At 38.2% G+C, this 27,232-nt stretch overlaps 2 protein-coding genes across 3 annotated transcripts in view; one reads left to right on the top strand and one right to left on the bottom strand.

Annotated features, from left to right (window-relative positions):
* The window catches only part of LOC145344790 (katanin p60 ATPase-containing subunit A1-like), a 29,091-nt gene extending 7,219 nt beyond the window's left edge, over positions 1–21,872 (top strand). For both annotated transcript variants that reach the window (XM_080191927.1, XM_080191928.1), the window contains exons 2-11: positions 350–522; positions 2,047–2,204; positions 5,356–5,545; positions 6,549–6,667; positions 6,925–7,030; positions 9,337–9,495; positions 12,630–12,756; positions 14,800–14,934; positions 15,446–15,572; positions 18,319–21,872. In XM_080191927.1, coding sequence (XP_080048053.1) covers positions 350–522; positions 2,047–2,204; positions 5,356–5,545; positions 6,549–6,667; positions 6,925–7,030; positions 9,337–9,495; positions 12,630–12,756; positions 14,800–14,934; positions 15,446–15,572; positions 18,319–18,517 — 1,493 coding nt within the window. In that variant the 3' untranslated portion in view covers positions 18,518–21,872. The remainder of the gene's footprint in view (positions 1–349; positions 523–2,046; positions 2,205–5,355; positions 5,546–6,548; positions 6,668–6,924; positions 7,031–9,336; positions 9,496–12,629; positions 12,757–14,799; positions 14,935–15,445; positions 15,573–18,318) is intronic.
* Positions 21,873–24,032: 2,160 nt separating this feature from the next.
* capn9 (calpain 9) overlaps positions 24,033–27,232 on the bottom strand; it is a 66,365-nt gene continuing 63,165 nt past the window's right edge. Inside the window, exon 20 of the mRNA XM_080191925.1 lies at positions 24,033–26,308. Coding sequence (XP_080048051.1) covers positions 26,282–26,308 — 27 coding nt within the window. The 3' untranslated portion in view covers positions 24,033–26,281. The remainder of the gene's footprint in view (positions 26,309–27,232) is intronic.

Below are 27,232 nucleotides of genomic sequence, written 5' to 3'. Positions count from 1 at the left end.
CTCTTTTTTGGTGTTAATAATTGAGGGAGGAATGTAAGCCAGGTCACTATGAAGTTCTCTATTCTTGCAGTGAGATTATTACCATTCTCTTAGCTGAATAGAACCTTGGTGTAACTTCGCTTACGAGGAACAATAATGTTATGCTTGCTATTATACTGATGTATCAATCCAGATTATGTGCTTAAAAAAAGAGTAACATTTTCTATCTGACACAATAGAAGAGCCAATCGTTGTTTAAAATCTAGCAAAGCTATGTTTTATAAACTATTCTAAATGCAGCCTGTATTCCTGTTTAAAAAAAAATTAGTTGTATTTCCTGAAGTTTTCAATACCATGTTTGTTCTTCTAGAATGCATGAGAATGAGTCTTCTAGAGATCAGTGAGAATGTGAAGTTGGGCCGAGAATATGCCTTATTGGGAAATTATGATTCTGCATTAGTGTACTACCAAGGAGTAATTGAACAAATTCAGAAGTACTTATCTTCTGTTAGAGATCCTTCATACAAGCAGAAATGGAATCAGGTAAGTGTCTGACTCTTTTCAGTCTTGTCTTTTGTACAATGAGATTGATGGTGCCTGTGACCTATGCTACATGAAAACATTTCAGGTTCCGTACTCATATTTGCTATATCTCAGTTGAAAGCTGTGATATTTGACAGGAACATCGTGAAACCAATTTTATGATAGGTGCTACACATCTCCAGAGGGAAAAAATCTTTGGCTTGCAGATTCTGAACTGCCCTTCCAGCCGTCTTTTGTTGAGTTGAAACTGGCTGGAGGAGGTGGGGCTACTCCCAGGAAATCCCATTTTTGGGAATCAGCAAGTGCTGTTAATCATGTAACAATGTTTTTTATTCTGAAATGAATTGGATATAATTACCTGATCAACTTTCAAAACTTAATTTGTTTGGAGGAACTGCAATATTCTCTCTCATTCATGCACGCTTTATTTTTCTCACCCCCGCTGTTTCTTCCCTGCACTCTCTGCCCCCCTTTCTCTCCTCCACCCTTTTTCCTGCCCCATCCATCCATATTATTCACCTGACCCACACAAAATAAACAGTTGTTAAAATATTAAGTTATGCCTAAGAAAAATATTTCTGCAGATCATCAAATCATTTGAAGAACCTGTAGCCCTTTGTAGAATGGTCGACACTTTCAGTCCTACCGATAAGTTATGTATTTCACACAACATATGCTTCATCCTCAACATTCTGAGAACTGCAATCATAAATTTTCATCAGTAACTCCCTTTAGCTGATTATCAGCTATAAGAATTTTTTTTTAATGTATGCAGTGATGACATGCTCTCTCAGCCCTCCATTGAATTTTGTTAGGAGGCGGGCTTCAGTGATTGGAAAAGCCTTGAGCAGTGCGGACATGGTTGAGGAATGTTCAATGTTGCCGTAGCTGGGTGGGTTGGCTGTGGGATCTGTGATGAGGAAGCAGTTTTCAGTGGTGGCATGTAGGTACCATTCCTGCTGCTGTAGGAAGAATATCAACCTCACTCATCCCTAGGCTTTGGACTGAGAATGCCTCTGAACAAAATACAAACAAAGGTACCCAGACATCAAAGATAACTAAAGATCTTTAAGTTTGTTATCAGGATTTTCTTGAAAAATGTCTTTATAATGTTACAATTTTTTTCTTTGGCTTTTATAAGTTTATGTTGCTGAAGAAAAGAATGCCTGTTGCTTAGTGCTGTGGTTCCACTGATGCTAAATTCTCAATTTCTGTACAGCTCTTTTTTATAAGTTTAGTAAAAAAGAAAGAGTTGGCTTTGTCCAGTGTTATATTACAATTCTAAAAATACTTAAATGTTTAACCTCCAATCAATTACTTTTCAGAGTACACTTAATCTTCAATAAAACAGCAGTGCTCCACAATCTGTAAATGAGATAAATGACCAGTTAAGTCAGTTTTTTTGTGGTTGAGGGTGGAATGTTGATCAGGATAACGGGCAAGCCCTGATTTACATATGTATGTTTAACAAATCCAAACTCCTTAACTAAATCAGTACCTTCCATTTGCTATGTATCGCAACAGGTATGGCAAGAGATAACTGAAGAATGTCAGCACGTCAAAGAGATTATGGCAACATTGGATGGCTTTAAACATGATAGTTCTCCCCTACAGGCAGTACGACATGAAGGACCAGCACGTGACTTAGAAGTCTGGTCATTGCCTGTGCCTGTAGAACGCAAGTACGTAATATCCTATGTGTACTGTGATCTACAACCTTGCATTGAAGAATCTTTGCATTTTACATTATGTTGGCTGCAAAGTGTTGTTAGAGATTGCAATTGCATGCGATTATGCATGTCAAAAAGGCCAAAATCTATTTAGTTCTTCTATCCTGATAGTAGCAATGAACAATATTAACAGAATTGTTAAATATAGAGAAATAAGATTTGTACCATATCAAATAAAAATGACAATTCTAGAGCAAATGTAAATATACTTATAACATTTGCCATTATGTGTTAAGAATGCTACTTAGAACCTTCTCCCACATATGCTTGCCCCTTTCCTTAGAATCCTGGGGGCTTGTGTTGTATTTTATACAGGAAGAAGTCTCACAACACCACGTTAAAGTCCAACAGGTTTATTTATAGCAAAAGCCACTAGCTTTCGGAGCACTTGCTCTTTTGTCAGGTGAGTGGGATTTCAGTTCACAAACAGGGTATATAAAGACACAAACTCAATTTACAAAATAATGGTTGGAACGCTTTGTAGAAACTTGGTGTCTGTGTCAATATGCACGATCTTGGAGATCCTCTCCACTTGGAGCTGGCAGTTTGCAAGTATATATTTTATACCCAGAGCTTTAATCTTCAGTTGGATAGACAATCATAACTCCTGTGTTTATAACTACAAATTTGTATTGAGCAAAACATACATTATGAAAGTTGTAGTCTTCACCTGTCTCCTGTCATTTACAAAACACTTTTATATACCATGGTGACCCATTTTCCATGGCAACCAGACAGAAAATTTCACAACAAATTCCACTGGTATGCACCATTTATAATTATCACTGGTTGGTTCTGTCAAAGGTGTGATGTAGAATCCGCATTTGCAAAAAGTTTTCAACCTCTGGGTGGAGAGTTGACGTTATCTCACAGGGATGCCTTAAACAGGACTTTTGATACCCTGTATCAAAGAGAGGGCATTATCCATGTAATCAGAACTCCTTTAAAATTGGTAATTCATTCTTGAAAGAATTCATGTATGGTTGTGTTCTTACATGTTTTGAGGGAAGGTGAAAGTACTTGCACTGAGTGGACAAGAATAGTAGCCTTGAATTCTAAGTTTTGTTTTGTATGTTTGAAATATGTTAATTTGAACATTCTTCAAAACAGCAAATGGTTAACTTTTATTGCTGAAGGATATGCATAAGAAGTAGGAACAGGAGAAGACTGTTTGGCTGACAGCTTAATCCACCATTCAGTATGAGCATGGTTGACTTTGGACTTAACTCATTGCACTCATTTTTCATATCCCTTGATTCTCGGGAAGAAAAATCTGTCTATCTCATCCTTAAACGTATTCAGTGATGGCAGACCCACAGCCCTCTGGGGTAGAGAATTCCAAAGATTTCAGCCCTTTGATTGAAGAAATTTCTCATCCCAGACGCTATCCTGAAATTGTGCCCCATTGATCTAGGTTCCTCAACTGGGGCAATTTTTTTGTATCTTCCCTTAACAACCCCTTCATAATCTTAAATTTTTAACAAAATTACCTTTTCTAAACTCCCAAGAATATTGATGCAATTTATTCAGCCTCTCATCATAGGATAACTCTCTCATACTAGGGTCTAGTCTAATGAACTTTTGCTGTTCTGTCTCCAATGCAATATATCCTTCCTTAAATATGAAGACCAAAATTGCGCACAACTTTCCAGGTGTGGTCTCTTGAAAGTCCTGTACAATTGTAGCAAGACTTTTCTATTCTTGCAGTCCAATCCCTTTGAAGTAAAAGTCAACATGCTGTTTGCTTTCTTAGTTGCTTGCTATACCTGCAGTCCTTTGAGTTTCTCTCTTTTTTTTCTGCAGATTTTTGTTTGCTAATTATTTTGATTTCTTCCCTTTTATTAGCCCTTAGGTTACCCATTATGGTATATAACTTGAATTTTCTACCATGAAGGCAGACTTAAAATATTTTTTTCACTGTGTTTGCCATATCCGCATTAAATTGATCTTTCCCTAGCTATGACTGTAACATTACATTCTACATGCTCTTTTCCTTCTCTATGTATAGTATGCTTTGCATAGTGTACAAGAAACAATACTTTTCACTGTATACTAATACATGTGACAAATCAAATCATCCTGCATGATAACTTCTCCTGTCTTTGCTTCTCAGAAAACTATCCTTTTCCTTTATAGATGCTTGTAAAAGCTTTTACGATCTATTTACATTACTGGCTAGTTTATTCTCACACCATTTTTAAAATTTTATTAACTTTTTGGCGACTTTTGCTGGTTTTTAAAACACACTTAATATTCAGAATTACATCAATTCTTGCAAACTTTTAAACTTATTCCTTTATTTTGATGCCATCCTAATGTCCAAAAGCTGAACTTTTGATTTTCAATGGAATTAATTTTCTTTGAGCATTTTGAATTGTTTCTTTAAATGTTTCCTATTGTTTATTTACTGTCATACCTATTAGTCTCTATCCAATCAACATTAGGCGGTTGTCCCCAATTCCTATGTCATTGGATCTGTTTAAGGTTCTTGTTTGTAATTGAAGTTTCTTGTTTTCAAACTTACTGTGGAATTCAATTTTATTATCAATACTTCCTGGGGATCTTTTACTATGACATTACTAATTAACCCTTCCCATTGCTCATACAAGATTTAACTTAGTTTTATCCCTATTTGGTTCTGCAAGGTATTAGGAGTAATTAACCCTTTAAGCCTCTAGGAATCTCAAAAACACTCTTCCAAACCACCTTTGTCAGTTTGGGCCAGTCTGTATGAAAACCCCCAAAATGTTATTACGTTGCCTTTGGTCCAAACTCCAGTAATATCTCGTTGAATGTACTGTCCAATTGTATAACCATTATTAAGGGGCCTACAAACATACTTCTTGTAATTTCCCATCTATACTGAACCATGGCCTTTCTTTTGTGCTTTATGTCATTCTGTCTTCCTTCATTATCAGGATCCTTTCCCATTCTGCCCTACTTTCTTTTCCAGATGTGGTCACCTTGTAACTGTATCTCTGTAATGACAATTAGATCTAAATCATTTATCTTTGTCTATAACTATGCAAAAAATACAATGAAATGCAGCTGAACACTTGTAGAGATCATTATCTAACTTAGTCTAGTATTTCCTTGAACATAGACCATCACCACATCCGAGAAAACGACAGTCAACTCCTTGCAATGACCTCAGAGCTCCTCAGAAAGACCGTATCGGAGCTCCAGTTAGAGGTTCTAGCCGTCCTGTGCCCCGAGCAGGTAACAGTGACAGAACCAGAGCAAACAAAGGAAAGGAAAAGAAAGAAAATCAAAACAAAGGAAAGGAAGACAAGGTAGATTTTATTCTATTCAAATAAGTAATTCTTCAGTAAAATACAAAAAATAAATTGCTGTGACTGAGAGTCTTTAGTACTTTAAGTATTTCTAAATGAGTTAACATTTCTGCCACAGAAGTGTTTGCTGTCAGAATAATAAGCTGCAACCCTGATTGTCATTAACATTCTCAACTTTCCTATTAGAGTTTGTCTAGTAAAGCTACAGGGGAATGTATAGAAAATCAAATAGTACTAGGTACATGATCTATAAAGATTATGTTACTGTACATTATTTTTCATAAGCATACAAGTCCTGATGCATATTTTCTATATACATAACACATGCAGTATTTGGTGAGGTTTTCTAAAGTAAGAATAGAATTTGAAATTCATCTGAAGTGCTATCACTGTTACGTAAGTAAAAATAGCAACCAACATACACCTAGCAAGATCAGACAAACAGCTGTTAGATGACTAGTCAGTCAATCTGCTTTTGTTGGGGGGGCGGATTTTGGCAAGAAGTTTGCCTTATACTTCACGTAGTTTCATGGGATCATTTGTGCTCAAATTCCTCTTGTAGGGCTTGAATCTATAATGTTCTGACTAAGGCCAGATTGCAACAAATATGTTAAGCTGACCCTTTTGACAGTTTTAAGATTTGTATTGGTTATTACAGATCTTTTATAGTTTATTTTGTGTTTCATACATCTTCTTGCACTTCATTTGATAATTCACAAACTACAATATATTCTTACATGCATTTTATTGCTAAATATTTGTTATTACAGATATCTTAAAGATGGGAAAGCTTATTCCGTTCCCTCAATTCAGCCCTACTCCATGTAGGTTTCTAATAGCAATTGCTTTTGTTGTTTTATGAAAACTTGAATAAAAATATATTCCCAATAATTTATCGAGCTCTGGATTTTTGCCAAATAATTTTTTTCAGTGATGGTCTAAAAGCCAGAGAATCGCTCAGAAATTATGAAGTAATCAAATATGTTCGTCTAAATTACTCTAGATAAAACCAATTGATTCCTCTGAAAGTGAGCCAAAAAAATTTGATGGATCAGGAAATGATCGAGATTTAGTAGAAGCTTTGGAGCGAGACATAATATCACAAAATCCAAATGTTCGATGGTAAGTAAAATCATTACTGTCTGATTCTTTTTAGATCTGATATAATTACTGAGACTGTTCATAAACCACTTCTGATTTGAAATAATGAATCGAGACCTTTTTTAATAGCTAGGTCAAAGATGAAAGTTATATCTGTTTAATTGTTTTTTTGTGCAATGTTATCAAAGACCAATTTTGTCTTCTAGTCCTAAAGGTAAACAAGAGTAACAATTGTGAAATACTGCATCAACAAGTAACTCAGTCTATTTTGTGTTTAGGGATGATATAGCAGACTTGGCAACAGCAAAGAAATTATTGGAAGAAGCAGTAGTTCTTCCCATGTGGATGCCAGATTTCTTTAAAGGAATCAGACGACCTTGGAAAGTAAGCTAATATTCAACATGTCCTGTTAAAGGTTATCCAGATGTCTCTGGGTTATATTCTTACCCCATTGACAAACATCATTTAAATTATGGAATAGCAAAAGTTTACAAGGCCATTTGGCAGGGTTAATGCATCTTGTACTGCCAGGAATTATTACTGGTTTACTTGCTCACCTTAACACAGCAATATAACCAGAGTGAATAATGAAGTAAAACCTCTATAAAAAGTTAATCTTAACATTAGTATCCAGACACACTCAACTTTTAACTTTTACTTTTTAAGCTTAAAACTTGGTCCCATACTTAACCCTATTATCCTTTTGTAAGCTACCAACGTGCTTATGAAAGTTGACTGGTCAAAACTGCATACTCCATGTGCGGCAGCCCTGATAAATTACACAAAATGAACATAAACTAGTACAGCTTGTAATAAAATTCCTCAAGGCATTACAATACCAATGGCATTCTTAATAATTTTATATGACTTAATGCTTGAGTGATTAATTGTTAATCACAAATTAAACTTTGCTTTTTCCACATCTGCAAATCAAAAACCCACCACTATGTTTATGTTTCACGTTCAAATTTTTTTTATTCATTCATGGGATATGGGCATCACTGCAGCAACATTTGTTGCCCATCTCTAATTGTCCTTGAATTGAAAGGCTTGCTAGGCTATTTCAGGGGGCAGTTAAGAGTCAAACACATTGCTGTGGACCTGGAGTCACATGCAGGCCAGACCAGGTAAGGACGGCAGATTTCCTTCCCTAAAGCACATTAGTGAATGATGGGTTTTTACAACAATCGACAATGGTTTCGCGATCATCGTTAGATTTTTAGTTCCAGATTTTTATTGAATTCAAATTTCACCTGCTGCCATGGTGGGATTCGAAACCAGGTTCTCGGAGCGTTACTCTTGGTCTCTGGATTGCTGCTCCAGTGACAGTACCATCACACCACTGCCTCCCCTTATTGGTCTAAACTGTACTTCATATAACATTCCCTTCCATCTTCTTCCCCAAGAATGCTATCAAGTATAGAAGGCTCCAGTAAGAATTAAATGGTCTAGAAGTTTCTAGGTAAAATTAGAATTATATATAATTAAACTGACATTTTTAATCTACTAATTGTTCTATCTTGCCAAATAAACCAATCTTGAGTGTTTTTGTAGTTGAAAAGTTTTCTTTGAGCTCAACTAGGTTACTTATGGTCACAATTATGAATGAAAATAAAACCATCTTTATTCTGCATATTAAGTATATTAGGTACTGTGTTTGTTCAACAGAGTAAGATCTGCAAAATTTGAGACTATAATTTTGGATGAATTTTAACTTGGGGAAGCACCTAAATTTTCAAGCGGGAGATCTTAAGCACAGGACTATTAACAATATTTATGTTGCTAGGTTACTTTTACAGCTGGCAATTTAAATGTTTGATCTTCATTTTGGAGCTGTGATCAGCATGGGTGCCACTTATGCTCCAGAAGTTGCTCTTCTTGTTGGCCCTGTTGATAATACTGGTCGCCTTGGTCCTCATCTGAGGCTCTGAATAAAACAGCATAATTGTCACTTTGATATTATGTATTTAGTTTGATCTGTAAGCACAATATTGGCCGCATGGTTCCATGAATTTGGACTTAAATCAAATGATGCAAAGGAGGAGGATGTGTAGGACAGCATATTTAAGCTTAGTAGGAAACAAACAAGAAAATTTCAGAAGGACAATTATTTAAAAATTATTTTTAAAAAAGAATGCAATGAAGAGAAAGGACAATTAATGGCTGGAGGTATTGAACTGGCTTGCTTATCAAATAACCAGGCTTCTTTTTTGTGCCTTGTCCAGACCAGACATGCAAGAGAGGTGTGAGAACAACCCTCAATATGTTGGAGCAGTATTCAACTTTTGCATGTGACTGCTTTTCCGATCCCAGAACTCCTACATCATGTTGAATTTGTTTTTTCCTCGTCTTGTGGTAACGTGTTTCATCTGTGGTGAAAACCTTTAACAAGTTTTGCAGTTTGAATCTAAATTTGAGATAGGGATAGTAAATTTTGCTGGGTCAGTGTAGAGACCTGGCCACTTTTGTCTGCTCTGGGCTATATTGACTCCCTTCTGGACTTGAATTTGAGATTTCATTGCTAAAATTGTTTTGTTTTGCAACTGTTGGCACTCTTTTGTGCCATTTAACTGCATCACGTAGCAAAATAAATTGGACTTTGAATAGGTGGAGGAGAAAGTAATGCTCTTCTGGTTATTAGACACTATCGTCATGGATTAGAGTTTGAGAATATATACACTTGTTTACAGGGAGTACTGATGGTTGGCCCCCCAGGAACTGGAAAAACAATGCTGGCTAAAGCTGTAGCGACTGAATGCGGAACAACATTTTTCAATATTTCTTCATCAACGCTTACTTCTAAGTATAGAGGAGAATCTGAGAAACTTGTCCGTCTTCTGTTTGAAATGGTAGGTATTTGTATGTAGCACGTGATATTGATTAATGGCAGGTTAATTTTCAGCTTGCAGCTTGAGAAAGTAGCTCAAGAAGCAGACCCTAAATCTCAAAATAATGTCTCCTCCTAGCTAACTCCTGCACAAAACTTTAGATAGTTGATGAAGTAAAATACTGTCTGAACAGGCAAGAGCCGAAAAAGAAGTCAACCAAAGGACCTAATCCTTAATCACTTTACATAATTTGGAAAGTTCCTGTCCTGGCACCTGACACCCTCAATAAACATGGAACTGTTATTGGAGAGTTGTTCTGTTCTTCTGATAAATACATTTACAAATAAATACAAATACACTGATAAAAACTCTCGGTTGACTCACGTTGTTCTGTGGCATGGCGGTACATTTTCCTCCCAATGTCCAATGAAAAGTTTCTTATTCCCAAAGCAACACAAAGCAAACCATAGCTCCTGGCTCTTGCAAATGTGCCCTTCCTTACACTAGGATTTTTGTGGGACACCAATACTTTGGTCTCAGCAGGGACTGACTGACGATGCACAAAGCTGTTGAATAAGAACTTCCATAACTAGAACTGCCTTCCCTCTAAGGAAATGAGCTAATGTTATGGTATGACCACCTTTCAACTGCTTCACTGGTTTCTAGGGGCAGATAAACCCCAGTTACATTAGCTAATGCCTTACTGTAAATACCCAAATAAGCACAAAATGCCTCAGGATGCACTGCTCCCAAACACAACTTAACAAATGTTGAAGTGGCAAAGATGATATAGGAAAGATAGAACAAGAGAGTTGTGTTTTTGATTAAGGAAAACATTACGGCAGTACTGAGAAGGGCTATTTCTGAGGGTTTGCCAGTTAAGCCTATATGGACAGAACTGAGAAATAAGAAGGGGGAAATCACTTTGATAGGATTGTACTATAGGCCCCCAAATAGCGGGAAATTGTAGAGCAAATATGCTGATAGCTCCATGAAAAGTAGGGGCTAATAGTAGAGGACTTTAACTTTAGAGTGAAGGGGTAAGGTTGGTAGAAGTAGGAAACCCTGGATGACTTGGGGTATGGAGGCCGTGGTCAAGAAGAAGGCGGCATATGACCTCCATAGGCATCTGGGATCAAGTGGATCTCTTGAAGAGTATAGAGGGTATAGAGTTAAGGGAGAAATCAGAAGGGCAAAAAGGGGACACGAGATTGCTTTGGCAGATAAGGCACAGGACAATCCAAAGAGCTTCTACAAATACATACATAAAGAGCAAATGAGTAACCAGGGACAGAGTACGGCCTCTTAAGAATCAACAAGGTCATGTATGTGCAGATCCACAAGAAATGGGTGCGATCCTAAATGAATATTTCTAATCAGTATTTACTTTGAGAAAGGCATGGGTGTTCAAGAACTTGAGGAAATGAAGGAAGTCTTAATCCCTGGGACCTGAAGAAGTGTCCCCCAGGACGTGGGAGGCTAGGGAGGAAATTGCAAGGCCCCTGGCAGAGATATTTGAATCTCCGACAGCCACAAGTGAGGTGCCTGAAGATTGGAAGGTGGCAAATGTGCCTTTGTTTAGAAGCTGCAGGGAAAAGCCTGGAAGCTACAGGCCTGAGCGCCTAACATCTGTAATAGGTAAGTTGTTGGAAGGTATTGTGAGAGACACAATCTGCAGATATTTAGAGATGCAAGGACTAATTAGAGACAGTCAGCATGGCGTCGAGTGGAAAATCATGTCTCAAATTTGATTGCGCTTTTTGAAGGGGTAACCAAGAAAGTAGATGAGGGTAGTGCAATTGATGTTGTTTACTTGGATTTTAGCAAGGCCTTTGACAAGATACTGCATGGTAGGTTGTTGCATAAGGTTAAACTCACAGCATCCAGGGTGTGGTAGTCAAATGGATACAAAATTGTTTTGGTGACAGAAAACACAGGATTGTTTTTCAAACTGGAGGCCTGTGACCAGCGGTGTGCCTCAGGACTCAGTGCTGGATCTACTGTTATTTGTTATTTATATTATTGATTTGGATGAGAATATTGGAGGCGTGGTTAGTAATTTTGTAGATGACGCCAAGATTGGTGGCATAGTGGACAATGAGAAAAGTTATTTAGGATTGCAACAGGATCTCACTCAGTTGGACCAGTGGGCTGATGAATGGCTGATGGAGTTTAATTGAGATGTGATGCATTTTGGTAGATCGAACCAGGGCAGGACTTATTCAGTTAATGGTAGGATGTTGGGGAGAGTTATAGAATAAAGAGATCTAGGGGTACAGGTTCACACAGCTCCTTGAAAGTGGAGTCACAAGTGGCCAGAGTGGTGAAGAAGGCATTGGGATGCTTGGTTTCATTGGTCAGAATGCAGGATTTAGGATGTCTTGTTGAAGCTGTGCAAGACATTGGTATGGTCACACTTGGAATACTGTGTACAATTCTGGTCATCCTATTATAGAAAGGATGTTATTAAACTAGAAAGAATGCAGAAAAGATTTACTAAGATGCTACTGGGATTTGATGATTTTGAATTTTCAGGAGAGGCTGGATAGACTGGGACTTTTTTCCCTGGAGCATAGGATACTTAGGGGTGATCTTATAAAGGTCTATAAAATAATGAGGGGCATAGATCAGCTCAATAGTCAATATCTTTTCCCAAAGGTAGGGGACTCTAAAACTAGAGGCCATAGGTTTAAGGTGAGGAGGGGGGGGAGAAACAAATGGGTCCAGAGGGGCCACTTTTTCACACCGGGTGGCGATTGTCTGGAACAAACTGCCAGAGGTAGTAGAGGTGGGTACGATTTTGTCTCTTAAAAAGCATTTCGACAGTTACATGGGTATAAGGGGATATGGGCCAAATGCGGACAATTGGGACTAGCTTAGCGGTTAAAAGAAAAGGGGCAGCATGAACAAATTGGGCCAAGGAGCCCGTTTCCATGCTGTAAACTTCTATGATAAGGTATTCCGAATTGTGATAAAATGTTACCTCTGACAAATTATCTGGGCTTTCCCTACTCAAACCATTGTTCATTGCTGTCTTAAAATGACTGAAGATTTTTCATTGCTGATTGAAGTAATCTGAAAAGATATCGTGTGAAATTACTGGAAGTGATGCTGAGGTGTAACCTAACAGTACATTCCTGTTTCTTGTTTTCGAGGCCAGATTTTATGCCCCAACAACCATTTTCATTGACGAAATTGACTCCATTTGTAGTCGTAGGGGGACAGCTGAGGAGCATGAAGCTAGCAGACGAGTGAAGGCAGAGCTACTTGTTCAGATGGATGGTAAGTGCCCCCTTCTATTGGTGATGGGACCTTGCACAAATGTTAGCTGGTTATTTAACCATGGAGAATATCATTACCTTTGTTCAGCGTTCACATTGTCAACACTTTCCAAAGGAGATTTTGAATTAGTTCATATCCTTTTTTGTTTGTTGCCCCACTCCAGGTGAACTGAGACCAATTGTGGCACAGAAACTGTTGCCCTAACTAAAACCAGAAACTTGGCAATAATAAAACAGAAAATGCTGGAAATTCTTAGCAGGTCAGGCAGCAGCTGTGGAGAGAGACATGGTTAATGTTTCAGGTCAATGACCTTTCATTGGTGCAAAAAGGTGGAAATGCTATCAGTTTTAAGCAAGTGCAGAAGCAGGGAATGGGAGAGGGAATGTCTGGGGTGGAAGACAGGAGAGATTGAAATACAAAAGGGATGAGAGTACACAGTAAAAACAGTTGGTATTTGGACAAGTAAACATTTAGGTCTAGAGACAGAGTGTAAGTGGGAATGGAAAAATGGACAATTGTTATCTGAAAAATGAGGTCAGAAGTTATGATCTGAAATTATTGAATTCATCGTTGCCTCCAGATCATTATCAAAGGCCTAATCACAAGCTGAGGTGCTGTTTCTTACTTATGCCGAGCTGAATTTGAAACATTGTAGGAGGTTGAGAACAGAGTGTTTGCAGTGAATGTGGGGCAGAAAATTAAAGTGACAAGCAAGCAGAAGCTCAGGATTACACTTGTGGACTAAGTGGAGGTTTTCTGCAAAGTAAATAACCTATCTTTGGTCTCCAGAATGGAGAGGACTGCATTATGAGTAAAAGTACAAGTTAATCGCTATTTCACTGGAAAGAGTATTTGAGACGCTTGGACATTGATGAGGTAGAAAGGTGGGTGTCGCTGTTGCATAGGAAGAAGAGGGGGTGTTGGCAATAAGGAGTGGACCAAGGTGTCACAGTAGGATCAGTCCCTTCTGTTTGCCAAAAAGGGAGCGAAAGAAGTATTTGTTGATAGCATCATGCTGGATGTGGCAGAACTCAGTAAGAAATCTCTCAACACCAGGTTAAAGTCCCTTCATCAGCTGAGTGGTGAGTGGAACTCTCCACTCACTTGACAAAGGGCAAACCCCAAAAGCTAGTGGGTTTACCATCAAATAAACTTGTTGGACTTTAACCTGGTTTTATGAGACTTCTTACTGTGTTTACCCCAGTCCAATGCTGGTATCTCCACATTGTGGCAGAACTGGCAGGGGACAATTACTGAAAGAAAGACATGTCAAAGCCTTTCGTCTTGCACTCGGGATGCTTCAGAGGTGTACTGATATAAGGGGAAAACTGCAATTTGTACTGTATGAAAAGAATGTGCTGATTGATTTATGGGCAGAATGGTGGCACAGCAGTTAGCACTGCTATCTCACAGCGCCGGGGACCTGGGTTCGATTCGTGGCTAAGGCCACTCACTATCTGTGAAGAGTTTGTACATTCTCCCTGTGTTTGCGTGGGTTTTCTCCAGGTGCTCCGGTTTCCTCCCAGAGTCCAAAGATATGCAGGTTAGATGGATTGGCCGTGCTAAACTTGCCTTTTAGTGTCAAGAGGGCTAGCCAGGGTGAATGCATGGGGTTATGGGGATAGGGCCTGGATGGGATTGTAGTCAGTGCAGACTCGATGGGCTGAATGGCCTCCTTCTACACTGTCGGCTTCTATGATTGGCAAATAGACTCTGATTAGTAGAAACATTGCCATGGGAAATGCACCAAATAACTAACAGTTAAATATTAAGAAATTTAAACCAGGCAGTTTGACCCTGATTGGTCAGAGCATTGCTGTGAGGAATGAACCACCAAATGACTATCACTTAATTTATTTAGCTTTATTTACTTTGTTTCTCTTTTTAGTTATAACTCTTATTTTGATTCTGTTCTTTCTCCCATTTTCTTTATTGGTTCTCTGCAACATAAATCAAATTGAACTTGAAATGATGTGGAAGTTTCAATTTGATGTCATTTACTGGTTATATGAAATGAGTTACTTGTTTATTTCCCTCTATTAGGTGTTGGGGGTGCATCAGAAAGTGACGATCCTTCCAAGATGGTAATGGTTCTAGCAGCTACAAATTTCCCATGGGATATTGATGAAGCTCTAAGGAGGCGTCTAGAAAAACGAATTTACATTCCTTTACCTTCAGGTATTGATTGTTTAGTTATGCTGAAGTGTTAATGCAACCAGTTGGTGAGATGTATAAAAATTGAAGCCTGTATGTACAATATAAGCTTGGCCATTCTAATCTTTGTTGGAAGTTGTGACTAGATTATTATTCAGCTTTATGGATGTTGCATTCAAAATTTGTAGAGGGAAGGAATCATAATTTAACATAAAATATTTTTGATTCTAAGGAGTTGTAGATTCTTTATTACATTTGTCGTCAAATACTATCATCTAAATCTTATTCCTGTTTTACTTAAGACTACGGAGTGAATCCTGATTAATGCTGTTTACATAATCTATAATCAATGTAAAGCAATGAAAAGAAGCAGCAGGAAAATATTGATATTTTTACAGTGTAAATTCAGTACTTTAACACACTTGGCTCTAGGATTGAATAAAGGCCCCATTAGGTGTCACCATTTGTATGTAATAGTGCTTGTCTGGCAATATATATCAAAACAAGTTGAATACAAATTCAATTTTTATTTCAGCAACAGGCAGAGAGGAGCTGCTGCGTATAAACCTCCGAGAATTGGAGGTGGCAGATGATGTAGATCTCAAAAAAATAGCCGAACAAATGGAAGGGTATTCCGGAGCAGACATTACCAACGTTTGCAGGTTTGTTCCGGCGTAAAGTACTGGATTCTAATCTCTTGATGCTTTCTTAACCTCAGTCCTACAGCAAAAAATAAATTGATACCTTAAAAATTACATGAAAACCAAAGACATTTATTATCTCAGAGATGAGCTTTGTGAGATGGTAAGTGCTGCAGAGAATATGCAAAAAAAGACCAACTGCTCACATTTCACTTGCTGTTTGTGGAGTCTTGGGGTGTGCAAATTGGACTCACTTTCACTTGCAGAACGACAATGACTCTGCCAGTTTTGAGCAGCATTGGAATAGCTTGAGATGTGAAATGCAAGCTTTTTTCTTCCAGTTATTATCCTCTCCCCCCCCCCCCAATCTATTTATTCTGCACTGATGCTCATACTATCTTCCATACTCAGTCAATTGCTTAGGATTATAAGAGATAGGATTTATATTCCTTTTGAAAGGAATAATTTGATTAGGGATAGTCAACATGGTTTTGTGAAGGGTAGGTCTTGCCTCACAAATCTCATTGAGTTTTTTGAGAATGTGACCAAAGAGGTAGATAAGGGTAAAGCAGTTGATGTGGTGTATATGGATTTCAGTATAGCGTTTGATAAGGTTCCCCATGGTAAGCTATTGCAGAAGATATGGAGGCAAGGGATTGAGGGTGATTTAGTAGTTTGGATCAGAAATTGGCTAGCTGTAAGAAGACAGGGTGGTGGTTGATGGGAAATGTTCATCCTGGAGTTCAGTTACTAGTGGTGTATCACAAGGATCTGTTCTGGGGCCACAGCTGTTTGCAATTTTTATAAATGATCTGGATGAGGGCATAGAAGGATGGGTTAGTAAATTTGCGGATGACAGTAAAGATGGTGGAGCTGTGGACAGTGCGAAAGGATGTTGCAGGTTACAGAGGGGCATAGATAAGCTACAGAGCTGGGCTGAGAGATGGCAAATGGAGTTTAATGCAGAAAAGTGTGAAGTGATTCGCTTTGAAAGGAGTAAAAGGAATACGGAGTACTGGGCTAATGGTAAGATACTTGGTAGTGTGGATGAGCAGAAAGATGTCAGTGTCCATGTGCATAGATCTCTGAAAGCTGGCACCCAGGTTGATAAGGTTGTAAAGAAGACATGCGTTGTGTCAGCTTTTATTGGTAGAGGGATTGAGTTTCATGTTGCAGCTATACAAAACTCTGGTGCGGCTGCACTTGGAATATTGTGTACAGTTCTGGTTGCCACATTATAGGAAGAATGTAGAAGCATTGGAAAGGGTGCAGAAGAGATTTACCAGGATGTTGCCTGGTATGGTGGGAAGGTCTTATGAGGAAAGCTTGAGAGACTTGAGGCTGTTTTTGTGAGAGAGAAGAAGGTTAAGAAGTGACTTAATAGAGGCATATAAGATGATCAGAGGATTAGATAGGGTGGACAGTGAGAGCCTTTTTCCTTGGATGGAGATGGCTAGCACGAAGGGACATAGCTTTAAAATGAGGGGTGATAGTTATAGGACAGATGTCAGAGGTAGGTTCTTTACTCAGAGATTAGTAAGGGTGTGGAATGCCATGCCTGTATCCGTAGTGGACTCACCAACATTAAGGGCGTTTAAATGGTCATTGGATAAACATTTGGATGGTATTGAAATAGTGTAGGTTAGATGGGCTTTAGATTGGTTTCACAGGTCGGCACAACATTGAGACCTGAAGGGCCTGTACTGCACTGTAATATTCTATGAACACTCCCCTCCATGCTCGTACCTTGTATTTAAATATAATTTATTTACATGGACCCTGTTCCTATAGATACACACCTTGCATTTATCTAGTACATTAAAGTCTTAAAGATTTCAGAAATGGAAATAGACAGCAAACCTCTCTTCCAACTTTCAGTGATCATTTTGAATTGATGACCCCACTTTATTGACTCCAAGAACTGGAAATAATCTTTCCCTAATTTCTCCTATCAGAATTTTGTATATTAAAACAGCTGGATCAAATTTATTCTTAATCTTTTCCCCAATTCAGTAGAAATAATCTAAACATTACAAGTGTATTCTCATCTCTAGTTTCTGTGACATTCTTAAATGACCAGATCTGGAAACTAATTTTGCTGAATCATTGAAGACATGAAACTGCATCTTCTGTAAGAGAATATCTGCAATCAGCCATGGCTTTAAATATTAGATGGAACAGGCTTTGCTCAGAGATGGAACTGGCCTCTCTGAAGATTCTGGCCTGCCTGCCTATTAATTGGAAAACTAGCCTCTTGGGCTGTTGGATGTAAAATTACACTGCTTCCCAAAGAGGGTGCTAGCAATTATACCATTTAGTTGCTTTTATTTGCTACACTATGGATTAAGATATCTATCTCTCAAATTCCTTGCATTTAGAAATCATCCATTGTATAGCTCCACTGATCTCTGATAAACAATATTTTATTGATACAGCAATTCATACCTCAAGTACTCTGAATGCTTGCTAATCTAGTTACTGGGTAAATCACATCTCTAGACGCCTGCTAGTTTTGTTACTTGCCTGGTATGTTTTCATCTCAAGTCCGACTGTTAATCTCTAACTTCCCCAAATTCTTGACATTACAAATGGAGAAATTCAAAGGCTCTTTGCATTGATATTAGATGTGAAGGTGGAGTGGGCAGGTAAAATTATTTTGCTACCACTTGTTTATCGAAACTTCATTCTCGGGAGTCATAGCCTTTTCCTGTGCTCATATCCCACTCTTGCTCTCTATAATTATATTCAGTTTTTGTTTTTTTTGCAGGGATGCCTCCATGATGGCCATGCGACGTCGCATTCAAGGACTTACTCCTGAGGAAATAAGAAACATCTCCAGAGATGAGTTGCAAATGCCGACAACCATGGAAGATTTTGGAATGGCCTTAAAAAAAGTTTCTAAGTCTGTTTCTGCTGCAGACCTCGAGAAGTATGAGAAATGGATTGCAGAGTTTGGTTCCTATTAATCCATGTGAAATGCATTTAGTTAGTACCAGCTAAATACTATTGAGTTCACTCAGGTAAGATAGAAGATTGACTTCTTAAACCTCAGGCCAAAAATTGTTGCCTACAGTGCCCTATTTAACAGTGATTTGCTGTCAAATCCTTACCTCTGTCCATCTTTCTTTTCCTACTCAAATGTTTTTATTTAAACAGGGGATATTGAGAAACCAAAGTAAAGATGTGGAATCTATGTTTTAAAAAAAACAAATCAGAGCAAAGAATTCTGTTTAATTCTAACATTTTGTTTTTCTTTACCTATGTAAGTTTATTTTTGTTAGAATTGTTATATTTAATACGTTCTGCAAATGTTTGAATCTGCCAGTATGAGTTAATATTTATAGCTGATGTTGAAGCAAGGATTACTGATGACTATCTGTTATAACTGTATAAATACAACTGTTGGGATGCTTCAACATCAGGCATTCCCAAACTTCATTCAGGTGAGTCAATTGTGTTCACTTCCAAAGAGAATTGCAAGTAAGCATTAATCAGAATTCTTTGAATTAATATTTTAGTTGCATTTTGATGATGGGATTCCCTCTTATTTTTGTAATGGGTTAATTTCTAATGAGCACCGTAAAACACATTCTTAAAATGCAAGCTACGGGCACAATGAGAAGTTGAAATTATGTTCTCCTTTTCTCTATATTGTTCTTATTCATTTCAATTTTGTTTATTTTCTTTACTTTTTTGTGCCTCTTTATTTTACACTCTACCTTGCCCTTTCCTCTCTCCATCTTATCTCTGTGTTGCCTCAATCCCTTATTTATATGAAGTTGCTCCATAAAGTACAAAAAAATCTTGAAAATGCCAAAAAACTTGAGCACAGTAATGTTAGTAAAGCAGTTAAACCCACTGCATTTCATGCACACTTTGTGACCTGGTTGGATTGTATTCGCACGTTGTACAATCCATAAAAACAATCTCAGAATATTTTAATAAATAGTCACTAGTTGCAATCCTAATTCTGTTTATTTAGTTAGCACATGTAGGTACAATGTGTTATTCTAAGGGACAGGATGGCATTCGACACACCTACCTGGGCAGGCATCTGATTTCTCCCCATCTGTATAAGATGGCTAATTTTTAGTTCTTTACTTTTACTCCTGTCAGATCTTTTTGTTGTTTCCCACATAGCAAATGTTTGATTTATCTATTGATTTCTGTTTATTTCTCAGTTTAAATACTGAAGAAAATCTTACTCCATGATAGAGAGGGTGATTTTGTACATTTTTACTTTAATTGCTGATTGGATCCTTAATGTCAATTGTGCAAATCAACAACGTGCTGTGCCCGTTTTTCATTAAAAGGTTAGAAATCCATATAGCAGTGAACTGATGCCAGCTTCTGGTTTTAAAATAAGTCAAATGCTTCTGTAGAAGACATCCCACCATTTGTTCCTGCAGCTTTTAAATTGTTGCACCACTTCACTACTCCAGAATAAGCCCGAGGATTTACTGGATCTGTCATCCTGCAGAAAACGATGTTGGCTACAAGAACAGTTAAACATGAATGATTCTTCTGGGTACAAAAAAATCCTAGACTGACACCAATGTGCTATAGTGTTGCCACTGATCTTATTTGGCATGGCTACAAATGGTTCACCTGGATTGTATGCAAGTTTGGGAGTGATCCAATACCTTGATCTCCATGCTTGAAGGCATGTAGAGCAAATGGAAAAACTTCATCGTTGTCTTTCCACAATTGCCGCTTAGATCCATTGAAATGCTGTTGTTCGTTCTTATCTTAATTTTTCTCCAGTTATCCTAACGTAATAGTATGGTCCACCAGTTCTTGTTTATTCCATTTAGTTTGTGTTCAGATAGGCCAAAATAATTAAATTAACTTGGGTAGTTTGATTTAATTGGGAACAAAACTTTAGACAAATCAGCTTGATATTTTTGTGGTTCAGTGAATGTGTCTCTTTAGCTTGGCCCTCAGTAGACCAACATCCTTTCAAGAAATGTTTGATTTGAACATTTTATTTTTACCTATGCATTTGCTACTTATTGGGTTTACGAAGTTCTCTTTAACTAAGAATGAATGTCTGACCCTCCATGTTGGTACTTCAAACGGACCTGAAATTTATGGCCTTAGAATCCTGCCTTTGGCACACTTGTCATTGTGCGTGGAAATGGGAAGAATGTCCTTTTGCCTTTTCTTTATCTCCACTCTTAGCTTAGCAAAAAAAAACACTCCAGAGCTACCTTATTTGAGATATTTGCTTAGAAGGAACTATATCAGTTATCTTTCCACCAGGGCAGAATGGTACGACTAACTAGAGGTCAAAGCTAATGCATATTCTTTTTTTTTTGATTGATTGGAAACTGAATTGAGGATTTTAAATTATGTCTTTGGATAAGTAACCAATTGTGCAAGATGATTACAAAATGGAATCTGGTGATTAGAGATCACTCAATGCTGAACTATTTTTATATCAAGCCGATAAAGAGAAGGATGGAGAATCTTAGTGGTATATAAACCAAGCGCAAGCTGAAAGAATGGCCAATCAGATAAACAAACATTCTTCTAAAATCAATTTTTTCTGCATACTTGATAGTTCAGTACAATGAATTGTTGATTTGTTAACCACCATTTGTCTGTAGCAGTTAGATGTTCAAACTCAGCACTTGAAGCATCAATAACTTTCCATTTTCCCTCTCTAAAATAAATTGAGATGTACTCCAATGAGTACAGTATTTTTATTATAGATTTTATATAAAATTAAATATTTGTACTATAACTCTCCAAATACATTTTACTGTTTGTGTAAAGACCTGCCTTCAATAAAATGACACTGCTGCAAACTTTTTGATGTGCATCTAGTTCTGCAATTAACGATTTGAGTATTTTTGAATGAATCATTTTACACTGCAATTTCTGCCGCTACTTGAAAGTGATGTCATCAAAACTGGAACTAGCAAAACGAGTGCTCACAAAATACACTGCTGTTCAAACAATGAAGAAACAAATGGTACAATCAGAAGACGTCATCTAGTCCCAACAAAACCGAAGGGAACCATGTCAGCTGAGTCAGAGCAGTGTAAAGGCTCCAGAAGACACGTTATAGTCTGGAAGATCCAATAAAGAAATGCAGCCTGCTGCAACCAATCTAAACAATGTAATTTGTCCATAAAGAAATGGAAGTGAACTTTCAACTTTACTAGTCCTGACTGACAACGAGGAAAATCTTGAGTCCAGGCTGGTAATTGCAACAGTTGGTGACCTAGGAGCTCTCGTTTTACGATCATGGATGCAGGAGTTCTGACTACACAACTAAGTGCAAATGCCTGAAGAGCTACCATTAAAATTATATATTCCTGCTATTAGTCACTTGTTTTGTTTCTGTTTACATAAGAACATAAGAAATAGGAGCAGGAGTAGGCCAACTAGCCCCTCGAGCCTGCCCCGCCATTCAATAAGATCATGGCTGATCTGTCGTGGCTCAGGTCCACATTCCCGCCCTCTCCCCATAACCCTTAATCCCCTCTCTTATCAAAAACCCATCAACCCGCGTCTTAAAAATATTTAGCGAGGTAGCCTCCACCACTTCAACGGGCAGAAATTCACCACCCTTTGAGTGAAGAAGTTCCTCCTCAACTCCGTTCTAAACCGCCCCCCCTTTATCTTGAGGCTGTGCCCCCTAGTCCTACTATCCTTTCTGAGCGGGAAGAGTCTCTCCACCTCTATCCTATCCATCCCATTCATCATCTTATACGTCTCAATGAGATCTCCCCTCATTCTTCTAAACTCTAACGAGTACAAGCCTAATTTATTCAGCCTCTCCTCATAGCTCAACCTCCTCAACTCTGGCATCAGCCTAGTAAACCTCCTCTGCACTCCCTTCAAGGCCAAAATATCCTTGCGTAAGTACAGCGCCCAAAACTGCACACACTACTCCAGCTGCGGCCTCACCAATGCCCTATACAGCCGCAGCAAGACCTCCCTACTTTTATATTCAATCCCCTTCGTGATGAAGGCCAGCATCCCATTCGCCTTCCTGACCACCTGCTGCACCTGCAAGCTGGGTTTTTGCGAACTTGGTTTGGCAGTTAAAGACATAAGCCACATTATTCAGCAGTTCTTTGAAGATTAAGTAGGTCAGTGGAAGCAAAGGATTGAAATACCAGCTGCGATCCAGAAAGGGTGAAGAATGCTGCAGTATTTTTCCCAGCTCTCTGGGCAAGCAAAAGCCTTTCCAGTGATTGAGAGAGCTGGGATTTACAAATATCTGACAAACAAGGAGCCCCAGAAATTTAACAATTACCTTCATGGGTGCCAACAATCACCATGTCAACTATATGAAGGCAGATTGGAAAACCCAGCCATAGGTTGTACCTTGCACCAAATCGGGAGTGGAAAGGAGAGGTTACATAGTTAGCACTGATACGGGCCTTTTAGCTCAGCTGGTCTGTGCCATTGTTTCTGCTCCACGAGTCTAATCCCATCTTTTCATATCATCATATCTTAAAGAAGAGTTTCTTCTTTAACGTACCTATAATAGTTTCTCCAACCACTCCATGCAGTAGCAAGTTCAACATTCTACAAATATTCTCGAGGAGAAATAGCAACGTACTTGTATTTTCAATTTCGTTCACTGTATTTGCTGCTCACAATGTCTTCTCTTGAGAAAATGCAGATTGGATGACTGCTTTGTAGAATGCCTGTTCAGTCCAAAAACATAACCCCAAGCTTCTTATTGCATGTTATTTTGATTGTTCACCTTGATCCCACTCCTCTGCAGTGTTCCAACTTAGTGAATGCATCAGTCTTGACAACCAGTACCTCATCTTTCAGCTAGGCACTTTAAGGCATTCTAGACTCGACAAGTTCAGAACGTTATTCCTGTCCCATTTTGATTACTTTTACTTCATTTTCATCCCCTCCTTGTTTCTCTTATTTCCTTTCAAATGGCAGTGGTTTGGGATACTGTCATTTACACCTCTTCTAGACACATTGTTTCTTTCCTTTCCCGCAACCTTCAGACCATGAAATCTTTTGTCATTTAATCTTTCCCTATTGCATACCATCCCTTTCATACTTCTAAGCACCACCCTCTTCTTGCTGAAAACTATTACATTTCAGAACTGGAATGTTAACTTTGTTTCTCTCTATAAAACTCCTGCTGAATATCTCCACCATTTTATGTTTTCATTCTATGTTCTATCCTTGGGTACAGAGATTTTCCCTGAACTCTATATTTTTAATAAAAACAAATTACTGTGCATTTTGGAATCTGAAACCAAAAGAGGAAATGCTTTGACAAAGGGTCATCTGGACTCAAAACATCAGCTCTTCTCTCTCCTTACAGCTGCTGACAGATCTGCTGAGATTCTTCAGCATTTTCTCTTTTGTGTTCTATATTTTTAACAGTGACTATCATATTAATGGCCCCTGATCTTACATCCCACCCGCAATATTGAGAAAATGTTGCAGGAGTCCTTTATTGGGAAATAATTGAAATGTGAGCAATGTAGATGCAGGAAACAAACATGGCACTGGCCGTAGACTTTATTTCCATTATCTCCACATCATCAATATAAAATTGATTTAAACAATATAAAATGCAGAGTAGAATTGAAACTAAAGGTTAAAAATGACATGGAAGCTCTTTCACATCTTTGGGTGAATGGAAGTTGATTTTTTTTATTGGATTTAACTGGCAATTCAGTAACATCTTGTAGTAAAACAGTGGAACAAACATTGCACAAGGAAATGTGAGAAACAAACAGGTTAGAGAGAGACTATCAATTCATAATGTTTGATGATTGTAATATATATTAATTATTTTCAAGCCATCACTGATGTACTACAAGAATAGTGCAGTATTGGCACAGCACTGATAGACAGTGGGACAGTACCTGATACCTACAGGAAGAGTACTGGCATAGTCTGAGCCAGTCTAATCATACTGGGACAGTGCTGGCTCAGTCAGGACCAGTATTGACACAAACTGGAACAGTCTGAGTCAGGGAAGCATCACCCTGTGATTAGATTAAGTGAGAATATGTTGGGTGAGATGCGAGGGAGATAGAAAGGAATGGATGTATTTAGATTATCCATTAAAATTCTTCAGGTCTTCTCATTATTTATAAAGAGAATTTTCATTTTTTCCCTTCATGTACTATACTGGTCTTGCAGTTTATGGCAGTGTGCAGCTAAATGCAGTCTCGCATCAAATGGTTTAAAGGCATATTATAGTTCTCCTGATGGAAATTTCCTCTTCGACATAAGATGGTGTGATCAGCTTTCATCTTTTAAATAAATATCATGGTTTTTGAACTCCTCATTTTGTTCTGAGTATTGTGACAGTATAAACTGAATTTGGTGAGATACACAGCAGGTGTTGCAAGCCATGAGATCTACTAGACCTTCACAAATACTTGAGGTCAATTAAACAGAAACCAAGTTGTGTGTCCAGTGAATGTTATAAGACGTACAGCACCAACGCAGTCCTTGTGTACGCTTATCCTAACAACTAAACTGTGATTCTCAACTTAAAAAACCATGTTGATGCATCGGTCCAAATTTGCCATTGAAAGGCTAAATTCTTTGAATTAAAAAGCCCTCAAACGACAAAGAATTACCCAAATAGTGTTAAAGAGTGTTGAACAGCTGTGTATGTACTGTACTACTGTTTATGCCCAATGGACCGCCACTCACCTTATTTCATCCAACCGTATCAATATATTATCTATTTCTTTCATGTACTTATCTAGCTTCCTCTTAAATGCATCAATGCTATTCAACTCAGCCACATGAAAATGGTTTCTTCCTTCAAACTTTCAACATGGTTATCTTGGTTTTTGGTGAGATGGCAGTGATAAAATGATCCATATTCTTAGCTAGAGTGAAAAATGGGGAAAATAATTCAGGAAAAAAAATTGCCATCAGCGGGTGAGTTAATATACTTGTGGGCAGCCTTTAATTGGTGAGTTAAAGTACTAGATGGATGACTTTCAAGGAGAGGAAACTACAAAATTGATGGACTGAATGGGAAAGTACAATGCAGGAAAGAAGTATCTGCATCGTGTTTCTCCACCTAACAAAACAATTATAATCATATTTGCCCAACCAGTGTCCATATTCCTTTGTACACTTTTCCATCATCCAATATAATCTTGAGTATTAGCAGTTTCTGTCCAAACCGCTGAGCCTGGAGGTGTATTCCACAGCCTAAAAGTGGAGGGCCTCAATGGCAGAGCTGATATTCTGGCGGGATGGATGCAATGGGAGATTCCATATTCCTGATCCTTGGAGTTCAAAGACAGTGTTAATATACCAGAGGGATGGGTTTTGATGAAGGTATTAGAAGAATCAATTAATGTACTAGTTAGATGAGCTTCAGTGGAAGATTTAATGTAAAAGTCAGGGGAGTTTAGATGCAAGGGATGAGATTCAATGACCTGTTTTTTTTCCCTCATCTCATGGAGGATGCAATGATGGTATGAACTGTTCTAGTCTCAGAACACAAAATACATGTGGAATACATGTAAATGTTGGTCTCAGAATGGAGGAATAGAGCAAATAAATCCCTAAAGTAACATCATCAAGTAATAGGAATGTTCTCCAAAACACTTACAGCAAGGACAAGCAGACATACTCAAGTACAATACAAAGTAAACAATAAGACCTCATTCTGTTACATAAAGTACCCCTGATAATGCTGAAATCACGATCTTTGTGATGGCAGAGTGCACGAAGTGCAAGGATCTCCAATTCCATCTTCAAATGCTCAAGGTCATGTGGAGCCACTGTTTAAACAAACACAGCAACATGGGTTAAACAGAATGAAATAGGTCCTAATTTTTGTATCCACCATGTAAAATATCAGCAGCTGAAATTAACAAAGTTAAGAAAAGCCAGATATTGAGGAGAGGGCATTTTTTTAAAAGTTTATTTATGAGTGTTATAAGTAGGCTGACATTAACACTACAATGAAGCTACCGTGAAAGTCCCCTAGTCACCACACTCTGGCACCTGTTCGGGTACACTGAGGGAGAACTTAGCCTGGCCAACGTACCTAATCACGTCTTTCGGACTGTGAGAGGAAACTGGAGCACCTAGAAGAAACCCATGCAAGCGCAGGGAAAAGGTCAGTCCCCAAGACAGGAATTGAATCTGGGTCCCTGGCACTGTAAGACAGAAATGCTAACCACTGTGCATTCCCTGACTCAAACTGTTCTACTTTTTGTCAATACTGTCCCAGAGAAGGAGGACGGTGGGTACAAGAACCGTACACTGACTCGGCACAGGAGTAGGGCGCTGATGAATAAAACTGGGGAACTGACTGGATACAGTATGGAAAGAATATCATCTATGCAACAGAGCAATAAAAATGCAATGGCACATAGCATAGTTCCTGTATATTGGGATCCTGCTGTTGGTTGAGATGGGGATTTGGGGGGGTGGTGGAGGTGGTGGTTAGTGATAGTGACTGAAAAGAACTCCCACCTCATGCAATCCCCCAAGAGGGAGAAAGTAAAGTAGTGACAGAATTCAACTCGGTCACCTGACAAGATTGGCTGTTTTTTTCACAGAATGATCAGTAATCTTCTTGAAAAGGGAATCTTAAGGAAACAGCAACATAATAAATAGCTTTGTGAAACCTTTCTCACCTTAGCTGTAATTGAAAATGGTGTCACTGCCCATGACAATGAGATCTCATGTCATGTTAA

This window comes from Carcharhinus amblyrhynchos, chromosome 7, assembly GCF_965287045.1.
Source record: "Carcharhinus amblyrhynchos chromosome 7, sCarAmb.v2.hapA, whole genome shotgun sequence".
Taxonomy (NCBI): domain Eukaryota; kingdom Metazoa; phylum Chordata; class Chondrichthyes; order Carcharhiniformes; family Carcharhinidae; genus Carcharhinus; species Carcharhinus amblyrhynchos.
Note: the sequence above shows the minus strand (reverse complement) of the source record. Positions and strands in the feature narration are given on the sequence as shown.